The following is a 17,744-nucleotide window of genomic DNA, read 5'->3' on the forward strand; positions in this document are numbered from 1 at the left end:
TGAGGATCTTTAAATTGGCCAAAAGAGATCGGATGGTCATGTTGGAATGCAGGTGTATTGTGACTGAAGAAAAATAAGGAAGTGAATAATATGAAGGTCCCTGATGTATTTTATCGAAGTAATTTGATCACCCCTGCCTCCACACTTTTTTATTCACATATTTAGTTATTATTTGAATCCCTTGACTTATAAGTCATTATTTTTAGTTGAAACAAAATAAAAGCTCTAATTTGCATTTTGAATCAGGAGTGGCCTTCAGCTAAACAACAATGTGCAAAAACATAACCTCAGGCCTTGCCTTTCCAGGTATACTCCCTCCTTTGCCACCAAATTCTAACACGTGTATGTACAAGTAGGAATTCACAAACATGTGCACGCACACGCGCGTGCGCACGCGCACACACACACACACACACACACACACAAACTAGTTGATCTACATACATTTGTATTTTCAAACATATAGTTAAAAATACAGGGAATTCTTTAAACCAAAAGAGATTTTAAGAACTAGCAATATAACCATCCCCAGCACACACAATAGAGTTGAGACATGAACTAGTGAGAGAGACAGACAGACAGGAGGAGGTAGAGGCTGACTGTCGCCTATAGATAGATACATCAATGATGACTCACTCAATACAATAACAAACATCAAACCACAGAACTTTGATGAGTGGCTGAAGCTGTTGCTGGTGGCAAAGAAATGTTAGACATAATAATAATGACAACCATCATTGCCATCATCATTATCAACAACAAAAACGTGGTGAGCAGAATCGTAAGCATGCTGGATGAAAAGGTTAAGGGCATTTTGTCTTTACATTCTGTGTTCATATTCTGCAGAGGTTGACTTCGCCTGTCATCCTTTCAAGGTTGAAAGAAGTACCAGCCGAGTACTAGGGTTGATGTAATTGACTAAACCCCATCTAAAAATATTGGCTTTGGGTCAAAATTAGGAAGAAGTGTTATTATTCAATAAGAAATAAATATCTACATACATGCATTTATAACGATTAGCAGCTTATTGAGTAATTTAAAATTAACCATCAAAACATCAGCAATGAAATCAATGATAAATGAACATGCTGTTATTTGCTTTATTGAAATGGAGGACTTCACTGAAGGCTTCCACCGACTTATTTAGTACAAACAATATTGAATTACAAGTTATCATTAGGGCTTGTTTTGACACCAAGACAATGTTTTTCATATTCTGAATTTTGGACAGTACAACATGCATTCATTTTTAACACAAAACTGCACAACATATAACTTTTTAAACTCCAGTCTGTATACTGCTTAAAAAAAAAAAACTCAAGACAGTGTTCCAAATATCCTTTTTAATTTGAAACAGGACCCCACACATGAATTCAGGACAGATGCAAAACATGATATAAATCAATGTAAAGTTTGCCAAAATTGTTCACATCATGGTTGGACAATTTTCAAGTCTAATACAATGATAAACACAAAAAACAAAAATTACATAAATAATTTAAAATCAAAAAGCTGGAAGGAAGATGCACCTGCATGTGCATAAATATATGCATGGACACAAACATGTGCATGCAGACTAGAATTTTAAAATAAGCAACATATCTAACCTGTGACTGGTAGGAATACAAGATACTTTGTCTTGTACAATTCCATATTGGCAAGAGTTACACAATATTTATACTCCATCAAAACATTATCCATTTTCTTATGTACATGTTGCATAGAGACAGTTTGTTTGGGAAAAGTATGTTGATTTGTGTGTGTGTGTGTGTGTGTGCACACAAAGAAAAACTAAACTGTAGATCGTGAGTTGACAACAGTACAATAAAAATTAACAACTACAAAAACACAAGGGAATGATGAAAGTACTATTGTAGTGATAGTACCAATGAGAAGAAAACTGTTTACACAGAGATGACAGAAGAATCAATCATATTAAAAGGAGCCAGTGGATCCAGAAGGCAATTATTCTTTGATCAGACTGTATTTTCAACCAGAAATAACAACAAAGGTGTTTTTGTTAATGGACTGCAACAAAGTAGCTTTGCTTCCAAATATATTATTAGAGAGAAAAGTGTGGGGCAATTTACAATCAGCTTGTTATCATTGTCAGTTTATAGAAAGAGAAGGAACAGCGGCATCAAATGTAGGGGCAGTAGCAGCAGCAATGGTAGTGGCAACGATTGTAGTAGTAGTAGTAGTAGTAGTAGTAGTAGTAGTAGTAGTAGTAGTAGCAGCAGCAGCAGCAACAATACTAGCTGCACATAAGGCAACAGAAGTAGAAGCTTTAATAACAGCCAGCTACACATGTAATCAATAAATCAATTCTGAGAAAGAATGTGGGGTGCATACAGATGCAATGTTGCTAGAGAAGGTAGTGGTGATGAAGAATCTAGTGTAATTTCATATAAGTAACCTGACAGAACACTTTATACACACAGCACCCACTCCCTCGTCTACCTTTATTCATTACTTGTCTGTGTGTTCTTTCACATCAAAGCAAATGAGTGGACAGATACATTTAGGTGTGCATGTGTGTATACATGTACACTCACACTTATGTACATATGCATTCTCACACACACTTGCATGCACATGTACACTCACACTTGAGTGCACATGCATTCTCACATGTGTTATATGTTTATTATGTATTTCATGAGGAAGCAGGCTGCTCAACCTGTTAGTAATAGCAGCCAAATATCCCTCAAACTACATTCTACACTCTTAAAAAAACAGGGCCAAAGTAAGTAAACTTAATAGACACTATGTCTGAAGAAAAATATAATGGAATGGCCTAGGCTAGATAGCCTTTGATCATAAGTTAACACAATTATAAAAAACCTGTGGCTAAAATAACAAAAAAATTGTTTTAACCTAACTTTTGCAATAATAACTTTATAAATGGAGTACTTACTATTACTAATCATCAACTATTAATTCAAAAATTATTTTTGTTTTTAATTGACACTTTTGATCAAGGCCATGATTACTTCACCTTTCAGTATTCCAGAGTACTGGCACTTATGAATCTACTGTACCATAAAAAGAAGTGCCCTAGTCCAATGTCTGAAACCAGGAAAAGAATGAAGGGAAAATCAAAACTAGCCTTATATTTTAACAGCAACAAATAATCTGTTGTGGTGACATTACTGCTTTTTACAAAAACATTAGCAGTGGATTTTCAGTGGATTCAATGGAAAATTACAAACAATTTGTCGATTCAGCTCAGAAGAGCTTAGTTAAAGTGCACACCATACATACACATGTGACAATATTGATTGACACTAAAAAGTTATAAAATGATAATGATAATGGTATTTGACTTCAGCATTACTTATGATAAAACCAAATGATATAGATAACTGACAATTAACTTTGACAAGCAAGGTATTAAATACAACTTTGGAGAGGACCAACCTACTGATCAGAAAGCAGCTTGGGTGATATTTAACAAAAAACTGCAGCAGGCTCCGACAGATTTTAGAATAAAGTAAAGGTATATTTGATACATTTCTATTTCTCCTTAAAAATTTTGATTCAACTAAAGGCAGGGGAACAAATGTGTATATTGGTTTAGAATTTTTCCTAGCTCTTATATAATATTTTACTCCTTTCTCTGGGTTGCCTTATGAATACTTATTTACAAAAAATAAAGAATATTTATATAAAAATAACTAATATAAGGAGTGTGCAACAAGCTGCAGTTAAGTGTGAAGTGGAAAAGTATCCAGAATAAATCACTTAAAAATTGATCATGACTGAAGACGAGAAAATGCTTCTGTCTTATATTGAGTCATTATATAAATTAATGGTAATTACTAGTTTAATCTACCCAATTTGGAGTAGTTCTGTATCATCAATGTCTTTAGGCAAAGTTGCATGATGTCATCAATCTTCCTTTTTACAATAAATACTGATTTTTACACAGAATTGGAGGGTATACAAAAAGGAATAACAAAAACAAAGGAATTTCAACATCTCGATTTTGATGATGACCCATTTCTTGCCTATAAAGATAGAGAAGATGTACCCTTATAACTGAATATGAGATTGAACAGGAATATGACTAAATGACAATAAAAGAAAAAGACAAGTAAGTGTTAGACTCCAGTAGTGTTTTTTAGACATCCAGCAAAATAGAGAAAAAGTTGCCATAATAATGTTCTTTTATACTTAACTTTCTGGGTAAGTCACATAGAAAAACACAAGGAGAAATTTACACTGGTTTAAGAAAACCATGAACTTTACAGTGCTCAGAAATCACTGAACTGTTGAAGACATCCAGAGGCTAGGTGTTGGAGTCTCTGACACACTTCCACAATTTCCATCTACCAAATTTCCCTCATAAAGTTTTGGTTGACCCAAAGGTATGATAGAAGACACCAAGATGCAAACATCAGAATTAAACTGTAGCCCCAAAATATAAAGGTCAAAAAGTTTAATTTCCATCTAAAACTCAAATTCTGTGACTTAGATGTAGATTAATGGAGCATGAATAAAATCTATGAAAAGTGTTTTGACAATATTTACAAGAAATGATAGAAAGGCTTTCATCACAAATGAATAAATTTGATCAAGACCAGACCAACAGTTATCATTTAACACCATTTTTACAAACAACTACTATATAGTTGGGTCCCTGTCTCACAGATTTCAAAAGTATTTGTGTTTTCTTTAAAGTCAGTTTTTCCTGGCTAGTATGATTTAGATGAGATAAAATTTAAGGCAGGATTTTTATGGCCAACTAAATAAAAAAAGTTCCTTACCCACTTATCAAGAAAGGGACTCTTTATTCCAGAGGAATTCAAAAACAGAGAGCTGGTGGACAATTTATTAATAGGGAACAACAACTAGGGTCACACACTGCAGTCCAACCATAACAAGTGACTTTACTATCCATAGCTGTAGTTCAGCAGAGTTTTGTAAACATTTTCACACACACACACTTTAAGCGCCTTTCAGTCTCTGTCTACCAAATTCCCTCACAAGACAGTGGTTGGCCTGAGGCTATAGTAGAAAACTCTTGCCTAAGGTGCCATTCTGTGAAACTGAACCCAAAGCTATGTGGATGAGAAGTAGATTTCTTAATTGCTCAACTGTACTTGCACCTACAGCAGGAGAAGGGAGGAAGAATGGTAATGTTCTTGACCTTTGCAAAATCAAGTTGTCTTATTGGAGGCTTCAGAATGAACTGGATGTAAAAAAAAAATTTAAAAAAAAGTGTTACATTGCTGAACGTCCACTGAAAAACTTTTTCATGTGTCTTTAGACAAAGTAAGATGGTCACTGGTGATTGTTTTAGAAATATCATGTTATAAATGTAGCCAATATAAAACATGAAAGACACTACTGGGGTGCCAAAGTAAGCAATCATTAAAAAAAAACCCTATCATCATGTAAGAAATATAACTCGAAAACAAGCCTATTACTTAGGCTATTTGGCACTGTGTGTCCCAGTTGCATATTTAAGGGTAAGACCTTAATTTGAGGTATTTAACATTCACCACAAGAATATTTACAGAAACAGTTGAAAGCTAAGACCATAGCTTCAACATAGGGATTTTTCAGGTGAAGTGTTAGTAGAATTAGGACAAACTTTCTCGCAGGATGCATAATTCAACTATAATAACAGTAACATAGGGATGCTTTACCTTTCCAGTACAAATATCATTATGAAAATTAAACCGTAAAAAAAAAAAAAAGAACCTCTCAGCTGAATATATGAAGAAAGGTTGGTTGTTGTTTTTAAAACAACAAGTTTCTAGTTTAAAAACAGTCAATAGACAAAGGTTTGGTCAATTTCACTGTGGACAATGAATAGAGAAAAGAGATCAGACTATTATGAATTCTGCTACAAAAAGAAAAAGATGTATATAGAAGCAGGACACAATTATGTCAATCTCATACTCCAAAATACAAAATTTCGTACCTAAAACCATGAGATGCTCAATAGTGAAGAAATCTAAACTATGATGGAGCTCTACGAACCCTTGTAATATAGATCAAGTTATTCAGTTTGGAAACTTAATAGAACTGTAATGGAATTAAATGTATGACTTAAATATTTAACGATACATATAACTAATACTAAAGCAAACAAACTGATTCTTAATAATAATTATTGACATAATTGATTCAATGGTATAAAATATACAATACAACAAGTGAAGGAAAAAAACTAGTCGATATTCTGTAAGTGTAGCATGTATTAGATGTCAAAACAGGACATATTTTTAAAGAAGACAATATATTTAGTGAATAATGTTAGTTAATGAGTGACAGATATATATGATTGAACCAATCAATTAATACAATGCTGAAATATTATACATGCTCAGAAGGCATTGAATGCTTAATTTCTTTGGAGTTGAATAGCAATATTGGGAAAGCAGTGGGAGGGGGGACAAAAACCTGAAATACTTATGAAATAACATAATTCAGAAATATACAGACTATTAATAAAAGTTAAATTTAAAGACAGAGTTATGTTTTACATTTGTCTATGTTAACTCTTTTCTTACCATTCTGTTTCTGTTCATTTGGAAAATAATGAAGAATTTCACAAAATAACTTTGTTCTTGTTAACCAGTTATTAGGAACATTAATTAACAAAAAATTTTCATGAAAGTTTTGAATGTAGATCAGTTTAAATCAGGAAGTTTGTATTATTAAGTCAGGAGTGACCTAACATGGGTTAGTATCAAACAGGTTAACATGCTAGCAAAGGTTGAAAGGATCATCTACATTTGCTTGACATGTGCAGAAAGTATTTTTATGATCTTATTCATGTTACTAAAAGAAAATAAAAGCTGCATAATTTCTCAAGTGTTTCAAAGAATTTACATGAATCTAATTTTGTACACAAGTACAATTTTGATACTATTAGCCAGTTACAAAAAATGTTTCCACACAAAATTCAAATCTAGTCAATAGCTATAGGCTTGTTAAGATTTTGAAGATTTTGTCAAGTTTCACTACTACTAATGAACTTTGAAGTTACTTCCTGTAATTATTAGTAAATGTTGTTATTAGCAATAAGATGTATGGAATAAAAGAGACATGAATATCATCATAGAGTATGTGTGATGGTGGCGGTGGAATGGAACAGACCTGAAAAGTTTTGAATAATTTTTGGTAAAAAAACTTTTGATAAAAAGCACCCTTCAATCGTTGGGTGATATGCTGTGCTTGTGAAGACATGTCAAGCCAAGTGAAATCAGAGTCATGGCCAATGCCACTGTCATCTGACTGGCACCTCTGCCGGTGGCACATAAAAAAAGAACCATCCAAGCATTGGGCATTCATGGAGGCAATGACAGGTGACTGAGATCTTTGGCAATATACTGTGCTTGTGTAGACCTGTCAAGCCAAGTGAGATCAGAGTCATAGCTGATGCTGGTGTCACATCAGTTGCACCCATGCTGGTGGCATGTAAAAAGCATCCACTACACTCTCAGAGTGGTTGGCATTAGGAAGGGCATCAAGCTGTAGAAACATTGCCAAATTGGATTACAGCCTGGTGCAGCTCCCTGGCTTACCAGTTTTCAGTCAAACGATGATGATGACGACGATACAATGTCGTAAGTTGAAAGAAACTCTACAGGTTAGAAATGGTTTATTTATCTACCTAGCTAGCTAGAGAAAGAGAATAAATCATTCAAGTTTAGCATTATAATATATATTCATACACCAGCAGGCTTAAACCATTGAAAATAGCTTGAATGGTAATTTGATAAATGTATAAAAATTGGAAATATTTACGGTGTGTAACATGTAAAAGAATAGACAAAGTACTTTATTCTTTAATAAAGATTCTTCCAACTGACTAGAAGCAAGGTTTCTTTACAAGCCCATATTGTCTTTAAGAAACAGTCTCTAATAAGTGGTATGCATCAATTAATTAAACACATAATACTATTGTTGCTCTGTAACAATCACTTGAGTCGCTCCATTTGACATCAAGGATTCAACAAACACACACAACCATTTTCAGCACTCATTCAAATTAATTAAAAAAACAATTGTATTCGTCTCATAATTAATTTCTCCTGTTCCTATTGAATTGATCAAATGTAAGCCTCAAGCTTATAATAACCTTTCATCAGCCATCAAATGTAAATTCTGGAATCTAATTTAGTTGAAATCATGCCCCACCACCCACCCACCTACCCACCTCAACAGTAAAGTCACTCTAAACTGACATGAATACAAGTGAGTACTAAACTCAATCCAGCTAAGATCAGAACAGAAACTACTTTTAGACAGTAGAATGTGCCAAACTAATTTATGAAAAATATAACCTAAGCTGGAGAGGAAAACAATGCATATCTTTTTCTTTTATTTTTTTACAGTCATTGAGATGCACTCACACTAGGGCACTGCTTTGAAGAGCTTAGTTGAAAAAATTAACCCAAGTACTTATTTTTTTAAAGTCTGATACTTTATTCTATTGGTACTTTTTACTGAATCGTTAAGATACAGGAATATAAACAAACCAAAAGTGGTAAAGGGGACAAATGCAAACAAAAAAGACACATTTAGATATATGACAAACTTCTGTAGAGTTTCTGCCCACTAAATTGGTCAGCCTGGGGCTATAGTAGAAAACATGTCACACACTGGAATTGAACATGAAACCCGTGTGCTTGCAAAGTGAGCTTCTTAAACACAAAACTATGTCTGTGCCCATGAAGAGATTACAAAAACAAAATTAAATTACAGGAAATGGGGAAGGTCAAGAAAAATACAACTGTATAGAGGCATTGTAACTAAAGTAAAAATTGGACAGATAGAATGGGAGCTGACAGGTTGCCAAAGTTGTGATAACAGTTCAAAGAGGTCATAGTTGAAACTGTGTCTATAAAGAAGTCACTTTTAGGATGTTGTAAAAAGGCTACAGATGAGATACTGACTGAAAGAAAGCATCATAGTTGGGACAATAACTGCCAAGACTACCCACTAGGGACAGTAGCTGTAAAGTCATGCCATGTGGTACAGTAGAGACAGTGGTTGTAAGGACATACCAGTTAGGGCAGCGAATGTATGGACATACCAACATTTCTTACCCTTGTATCATCCTGTGTTTGTATGAGATGTGCCCAGTTTACACTTTACACCTACAATCTAAAACCTAGCGCCAAATATATTTTAGCCCAGTCTGATGTTCAATGGTTACCAATGAGAGACAAACAGACAGACAGCCACAGAGAGAGAGAGAAATATTACATTTAGCAAGCATGGCAGAATAGTTAAGAAGTATATTTTGCAATCATGAAGTATTCAATGCATGGCACCTTCAACAAGTTTTTTTAACAATAATCTTACCTAACATAAAAGGTATATGGAAATAGTTATATTTACAATTCAATGAGTAGATAGTTCCTTTGATTGAAAGAGGGGGTGATTTATCATCAAAACTGACAAAGATCTATTTATTTAACAGTGAAAAACAAGTTGGTACTATAGGAATTTTCTTTTTAGGGCATAGATCTTATTTTCTTTAGATGTTCAAAATATTGATATTAACCATAGGTATAATGTCTGAAATTAACCTATGTCAACCCCAAACATTTTGACTGATGCTTTATTGACCTGTGGAAAGCTGAAGACAAAATATTAAACACTGCACTGAGGAAAGATATATTATTTTCCATAGGCAAAAAATAAATACATGAATAAATAACAATTAAAATCAATAATATAGTCTGTTTCTTAATGCTGAGTATCATAAAATTCAATAAAAAAGAAATTTATGATTCTAAAGTCACAGATCAATGCAAGATCTTAGGTTACTGATACTTTAACTTTAGTTAAATACCTACTTTTCAGCAACTTTTTCTTTGTTTTGTACAAAGAATAATGCTATATTTTCTGAAAGTTCTTTAAAGCAACAAGTTTTATAAAAATGAAAATGTGCTCTAATAGCATAAAATAGTCTAATAACAGAGAAGAAATACAGGGTGCGGCAGAAGTAATGCCCTTTTTGCATTTAATAACTTTTATAGCATTCTAGACTTACTACCCAGCCTTGCCCAGTAAAGTATTCATGGAATTGGTTGCCAGTTTGTAGAATGGGAATATATGGTACTTCTGGACTTATTTAATTGAAACTATGCAAACAATAGTAATCAGCTTACATGAGCAGAGGTTTTGGCACTACTTAAATACAGAGGTCCCAAACAGTGCACACTCGTTAGGGTTACATTCCTTTTATATCATTACGTAGATGGGTCAGGACCTCTGTATTTAAGTAGTACCTGAAAATTACCCCTTACTTTCATTTTAAAATGAAAGAGAGGAGAAAGTGAAAGATGTATGAATGTGTATATGAAATGGATGTGTGTGCGTGAGAGAGAGAGAGAGAGAGAGAGAGAGTGCCACACATACATGTGAACACACACGTTCACTCATTCACTCACTCACTCACACATTCTCTCTCTCTCTCACAAGTACATCGTTGTCAATGGATGTTGGCTCTGTCCATTATTTGAGCTGCGCTCCTTTTGTCTATTTGTGTGCATGTATGTGTGTCAGTGTGCATGTGTGTTTGTGTATATATGTGTATATTTATGTGTGTACCTGTCTCCTTGTGTGTGCGTGTTTGAGTGTCTACATGTATGAGTTTGTGTGACTGTGTACGTGCGTCTGTTATGTATGGGTATGTATCTTCATATGTCTTTGTGTGTATGCGTATATGTGTGTATATGGTCATGTGTTTCTGTCTCTTTTTGTGTATGTGCTTTTCTGTCTATATTACCTATGTACCTATTAATCTACTTACCTATGTATCTATCTGTTTACCTATATATCCATTTACCTATCCATATATATAAATTTGTCTACCTAACATCCTACTAGCAAATGTTCCTATGCAAGTATATTATGTGGGTATTTGGGTACCACTGCCTTCTAAGTGTATTTCCTATTTAGTACAGGGGGTGTTTCATTTACAAGGATGTACTCCTGTATTTGTCAGAGTGATGGATCCTTCAGGTGTATGGATATCTGCATTTTATCCAAGCACTCGAAGGACCCATCACTCAGACAAATACAGGAGTACATCCTCATAAATGAAACACCCCCTGTACTAAATAGGAAATACACACTGAAGGCAGTGATACCCCAATACCCACATAATATACTTACATAGGTACATTTGCTAATAGGATGTTAGGTAGACACATTTATATATATGGGTAGGTGAATGGATATGTAAGTAAACAGATAGATGCATAGGTATTCGGTACATAGGCAATATAGACAGACACACACACAAAAGGAGATGGAAACACACGACCATATACACACATACACTCCACACACACGCATACACACAAAGACATATGGAGATGCATATCCATACATAACAGATGTACATACATAGTCACACGAACTCATACACACACATGAATATGCAGAATACATTTATACATACGTACACACACGCATATGATGTACATACATGCATACACAAACACATGCACACTGGCACACACACACACATGTACAAACAGACAGATAACTCCAATAACAGAGTCAACATCCATTGACAAGGTTGCAAAAGCAATAAAAATTTTGGAAGAAAAAAATATATCAATAATGAATGGAAATTGAACTGGTGCATGTGCTACATATTAAGGCATTAAAACAGTATGACTCTCTCCAGACAACAAAATAATAATTGAATAGTAAAGTATTGTTATGCTATGATATAATGAGTACAGGACTTAGAACATTTGATTAACTATTAACTGACTGACAGGGATAACAATTTACAAGCCAACAAACAGGCCACTATTTTTGTTGTTGCTTGACTTGCAAGAAATAGCAGCCAAATCTCCCTGAACTTGCATACAATGGTCATAAAACAAAAGGGAGAGCATATAAGGTAATGCAGTTCTAGATAAATGTAGTTCTAGATACACTATGTCTGCAAAAACAAAAAAGTAGAAATAAATAAAGGTAAAAATGAGATGGTATGGCTGAAATGTATCTGAGGGTTGCTTTGCTCATGCAGGAATGCCCAGGGCTAAACAATAATTTCTAGTTCTTATCAAATAAAATCAATATGATATTAATATCAAATTCAAAATATAAATAACATTAAATAACACACCAGTTGTTGGTTTCAAGAGAACTGCTGAGATGCAAAGACAGTTTCAAACATAAAGATACATCCCATTCTATCCTTCCATCATTGAGAAGAGATTCTAAATAATTCTGATTTTATAAGTCTGGTGTTAGCATCAGTCCTGCATAAAGCCCTAACATTTGTAGATGGTGAGCAAATGTTGATGCAATACAGTGTTGACAGGAATAACAGGTGTTTAGAATAACAGAATCTATTTGGTAATGATATGGAAGTTTATAACAACCTGTCTAAACTGACAAACAAAACTCACCTCATTAAACTTTGTGTATTCTTTGAGTAATTATATACAGGGTGTTTAGGCTAAATTTGACAATTTTTATGCCTCCTCTTTTCAAGAGCAGCTTCATGTATTGGTGAACAGTCAATAGCAAAACAGAGCATAAAGGGTTGAGAAAAAGTTAGCTGACATGAAGGACTGGAAACCATCTGAATATTACCTGATTTACACCAGGTATCAAAACACCAATATCATAACTGTAAAGGCTGCAAGATGCAACATAGACAACTGCAACAGAGACGGACACAATAGTTGTTCTGACTGCATCCACATGTCAGAATTCATAACTACATCTTTGAACAGGATCTTAGGCTCAATTCAGATGGCTACATGAAGCTGCCAAAGACTATGGCCAAACCGCAGCTGGAAAGGGTGACTGCTGGAAGGCCACATGTGTGGCAACAGGATTTGACTCCTTGCCATACCTTTGGAAAGGGTTGGAAGTAGTTGGAGAATTTCTACAACTTCATCAGCTCCAATTTATGGCCTCCTAATTCCCACAAATGTAACCCCTTGTGCGGGATGCAGTTGAAAAAGACAGCAACTGCTCTGCCTGAAACACCAAGGCCAAACTGATGACTAAGATCATGGAGGTGTTCAAAGATCTTTCTAGGGACAAAGAGGTTCCAGAGCCATCATGAGGCTGTGGTGGAAGCTGGGGATGGCTACTTTGAGTAAACTGTTATCTCCTAGCCATAATGTAGTTGATATTTTTTGATTTTTTAAAAAAATACTTATATTTTTGGATGGAATATTGTGTTTTGTTTTCTTTTTATGCAAACTATCAAATTTGGCCCCAACTCGTTATCATCAGGATTCTTTAACAGTAAGAATAGAATAAAATGTCAGAACAATGTGAGAAATTGGTCAAATCCTGTGGATGGAGATACGCTGAAGTCATTAAAAAGAAGTGATTGTACACACCTTATTAATATATTGATGTGGATTGTAAAAATTTCTGGCACAATTTTGATTTCTTTAATTTTATGCCATGTGTTCTCTAATTTTGTCCACTTTGTGTTTTTCTCTTATAGATTATATAGTTATTAATCACTCCCTACCAAATTTATTGTAAATAATGAACATACTTTAAAGTATATACAGTAAAAATCGCATTCAGAAAAATGAAGTAGAAATGTAAATATTTTAATTTTTATATTTTCTTGGCCACGACTGTAAATATGTTTGTCTGTTTCTCTCTCTTAAAGTACATACCCCCATCTCTCTCACTCCCCTCTCTCTCTCTCTCTCTCTCTTTCTCCTTTACAAGTTTAATTTGTTATCATAACTATTTTTTCCTGGTAGTTCTGTGTAACAGATGACTATAAATAAACATTTTGTAGCAGAGCTGAAGTGTCTCCACCAACAATATTTTTTATGTATGAAATCTTTGGTATATCTTTGTATTGTTAGTTTGTTATTATTGTTTGGTGGCACTGATCAAGGAGGTCTATGATCAAAGATATTCTAGCCCTGATCATCCTATCTTTTGTATTCAGACTTACAGGCATAGGTGTTGCTGTCTGATTAAAAAGTTTTCTACCCAACCACATGGTTTTGGGTTCAGTTCCACTGCATCACACCTTGAGCAACCATCTTCAGCTGTACACCCAAATATTAATCACACACATACACACAAACGTTCACACATATATACCCCATCCTACCAAATATAAAACACACAAACCCATATACACACGCCACAGTAAACTCTGGGACCAATCAAAAACAGCCCACACAAACACATGTATATACACACACACATAGAGACTTGCACAGAGACACACACACTCAAACCATTCTGACCTCTAAGACCAGTCCCAAAAACCACTGAACCATGACGGACTAGACCAGAAACAAAAAAATCCTTTTAATTCTACATTGCTCTTCCTTCTCTCCACCCCAACCAGCCTCCCACACTGTCCCTTAAAGTAGCAAACATTCCCTAGCTACACACAAGAGAGAAAACATGTTAAAAAGACAGGTAGGTTCCTCTCCAATTTTTGGTAAATCCTTAGATATATCTCCTTCTGTGTATCATGCTCTGGTCTCTGTTTTGGCATTGTTTCAGTGGCTTGATGCCCTTCCTAACAGCAATCACTTTGCAATGTGTACTTTTTCGTATCACTAGTAATATAGAGGTCACCATGTAACTTGGAAGTCTACAATCCCGAGGAGGGGATGTGCTGCATCCATGTTACAGGGGGATTAACCCATTACTTGCAATGAACCCCATTTGGTGATCTGCTAAAACAGTTTCACTGTTCGTTGTATTTAAAGTGAATTGCTTGTGTACATTGCATTTGCAGAGGTGTGTTTAACAATATCTATAGGCGTAGGAGTGGTTGTGTGGTAAGTAGCTTGGTTACCAACCACATGATTCCGGGTTCAGTCCCACCGCGTAGCACCTTGGGCAAGTGTCTTCTACTATAGCCCCGGGCCGACCAAATCTTTGTGAGTGGATTTGGTAGACGGAAACTGAAAGAAGCCCATCGTATATATGTATATATTATACGTATGTGTGTGTCTGTGTTTGTCCTCCCAACATCACTTGACAACCGATGCTGATGTGTAACTTAGCGGTTCAGCAAAAGAGACCGATAGAATAAGTACTAGGTTTACAAAGAATAAGTCAGGGGTTGATTTGCTTGACTAAACAAGTAAAAGAGAGTTTGTCATTATTAGCTCTGGCTAATTCTAGAGGACATTTTATGGCATAAATTGCAATTTTTGAACTACAAAAATATTGACTGTTTTGAAAAGGTTTTTTTTTCTTTGCATTTCCCATCTATATCATTCATTGATATTTCATACACATTTGCATTTGATGCTATAGTTAAAAAAAAAAAAAAACTAAAATGTTTATCATTTCAATTGAATAGAAAAGGATAAATATGCTTTTTTTCAGTGACCCCCATTTAAAATATGTAACATTATGATAGCTGGTGACAATATCATGTTCTATTTCACAAATGGCTAGGTTCTGCAGCCATTGTACTGAATGATCTCCACCACAGTTTTAACGACAGGTTGCATTAAAAACATTAATATATGAAATCTTTACATTTCTTTCCTCAGGCACAGATTTTGTTTTCCTATCCTTGTGATTTGTCTTTTTTATGACAAACCTATTACATTAAATGTTGGCAGTTAATCTATCTCTATTGAGGATTGCGTGGGGACATTATTGATTTCACTATGCCACAGCTGTTACCATTTCTACCAGAACTGTTAAAATTTTCAGATGGTTAAGTCTTCATTGTAGAATTGTGGAAATTGTCCATGTTACAGGAAAGATTGTAAATAATTTAAAAAACCCATATTCGGATTTTCTCTTTTTTCCCTGCTCTCCATTCCCCCTGCCAACTGACAGTGGTATAATGAACCTCAATTACTTTCATTATTAATAGATAATTATATATTATGTTTGATGTTCTTTGTTGCTTCAGAGAAAATAGTTCTAGCATTTGTTTAATAAATATTTTGCTTGAAATTTACCAGGAATCTATCATGATAATTGATCCTTGTTGTTTTGATTGATAATACCTTTTTTTTTCTTTCTCTAATGTAATTAATTAGTTATTAATTGGATGTTTGCATGGATATACAGCTCAAAGAGTTAAATCTCTTGCTAGCATGCTATTTATAAGTGATCTGATATTCAACAGCAAAAGAAAACCTAGGTGCTAATTATATTTTGGATGAAAGTATTTATGTAATATTTCATTTATACTATTTTATTGACTAGATAGAACTGTCAATTATATAATTACTACTAGCAATATAAACAAAACTTACGAGATGAGTGAAGCTACTAAATTTCTAACACATTATTTTCATTTATTATCATGCCAGCTATGCTTGACTGGACTTATGTGCATATGTGTGCCAATTAATTTCATAAATTTAAGTTCTTCAAGTGTATTTTTCATCTACTACAATTTACATCCTTACAAGCCTTGCTATTCTTTTCTTCTATTAACACCATATATTCACTTAGCATGACCTTTGGTCAAGGGGCTATTATTCTCACCAAGTTGACAATCCATTTAGCTTTATCTGTGAGTTCCATACATCTAAAAGATGTCTTACTTTCATTATACTTAAAACAAAGCTTCCTCAACAGGCGATCAGTTTTGCTATGTGATTTTATTTTATTGATAGTTTTGATAATTAAATTAAGTGAATAATGTAGAATAGGATACATATTTTGCTAAATGACTATGTTTGTGAACAATGCAAATATACTGTGATGATTACAGGATAGGTTTTTATCAAATGCCTCTTGGCCACTGAGGTAGCATAATCAATTGCAAATGATATATTTTCCTATGAGATTTTGTTTCTGTCAAACTTAGATCTTAATAAAAACAGATTCCTCAGTTGTGTTGGTACACATACATCATTGAAATAATGTACTTACGCTATGAGAAGGGTGTTGTTATCAACGTCATTAAGATAATGTCGCAACACCATAAGAAGTGTGCCATTATTGACAATTGTGGACTTGTCAACCCAAACTGAAAAATTAAACCCCCACCCACCGTCTTTCAACTTGTTATTCTTCAATATTCAGAGACATTTCAACAATTCATTTTTAAACTGAATTTTTGCTTAGTGGTAAATATTTTAAGATACCTAAAATATTGTTATACCTCACATTTGAGGTATAAAAATACTTTAGTTTCTAACATAGGTTTTATAACCTTATCAGTAATTGTATGGCTGTACAAATTTTTACAACACTAACTTCAACTCATTTGCTATATTTTTTCGCAAAACTGTATAAGCTAGGTTGGTACACAAAATTGGTCTTCATTTTTTTTTTTAATAGTCAACAGTTTTATTAGCTTTATCTGGAAGTTTCCTTTTTAAATGAACAAAAGATCTTGAAACTTTTTAAGCTTTATTTAAAAGAATGCTTATTACATAAAAGGACTTTTGGATTGTTAGAAAGGTATAAGCTATAGCATTGTTGATACGTTTTCTTTGCTTTATCACAAAAGCATCCCCCCCTCCCCGACTTTGGAAGGTCATAACTTTCAGAAAAATGAATATTTTTTTATGAAATTTTCTATGCATATATGATTTATTATGTAGATTCCGAATTTACAAAAATTTTTGGTGAAAGTGTTTTGGAATGGGGGTGGGGGACAATTTTCGGAAATTCCAACAGAGTCCACTTAAATTCCTCTTAACTTCCAGGAAAATGAATATTTTTTCGTGAAATTTTCTACAAATATACCTTGATGTATGTACATTTCGAGCATGTAGGAATTTTGAAGGAAACAACTGCAGGTTATTTTTGAGAAG

At 34.1% G+C, this 17,744-nt stretch overlaps 1 protein-coding gene across 7 annotated transcripts in view; it reads right to left on the bottom strand.

The window, feature by feature from the left end:
- Positions 1–17,744, bottom strand: part of LOC106869710 (phosphatase and actin regulator 1) — a 389,302-nt gene that overhangs the window by 168,054 nt on the left and 203,504 nt on the right. The window contains exon 1 of one of the 7 annotated variants that reach the window (XM_052970518.1): positions 1,608–2,160. The exons of the other annotated variants lie outside the window; for them this stretch is intronic. Within the exon in view, the coding sequence (XP_052826478.1) occupies positions 1,608–1,722 (115 nt within the window). The 5' untranslated portion in view covers positions 1,723–2,160. Of the gene's footprint in view, positions 1–1,607; positions 2,161–17,744 lie in introns of those variants that run through there. 7 annotated transcript variants of the gene reach the window in all.

Source organism: Octopus bimaculoides, chromosome 9 (genome assembly GCF_001194135.2).
Source record: "Octopus bimaculoides isolate UCB-OBI-ISO-001 chromosome 9, ASM119413v2, whole genome shotgun sequence".
In the NCBI taxonomy this organism is placed as follows: domain Eukaryota; kingdom Metazoa; phylum Mollusca; class Cephalopoda; order Octopoda; family Octopodidae; genus Octopus; species Octopus bimaculoides.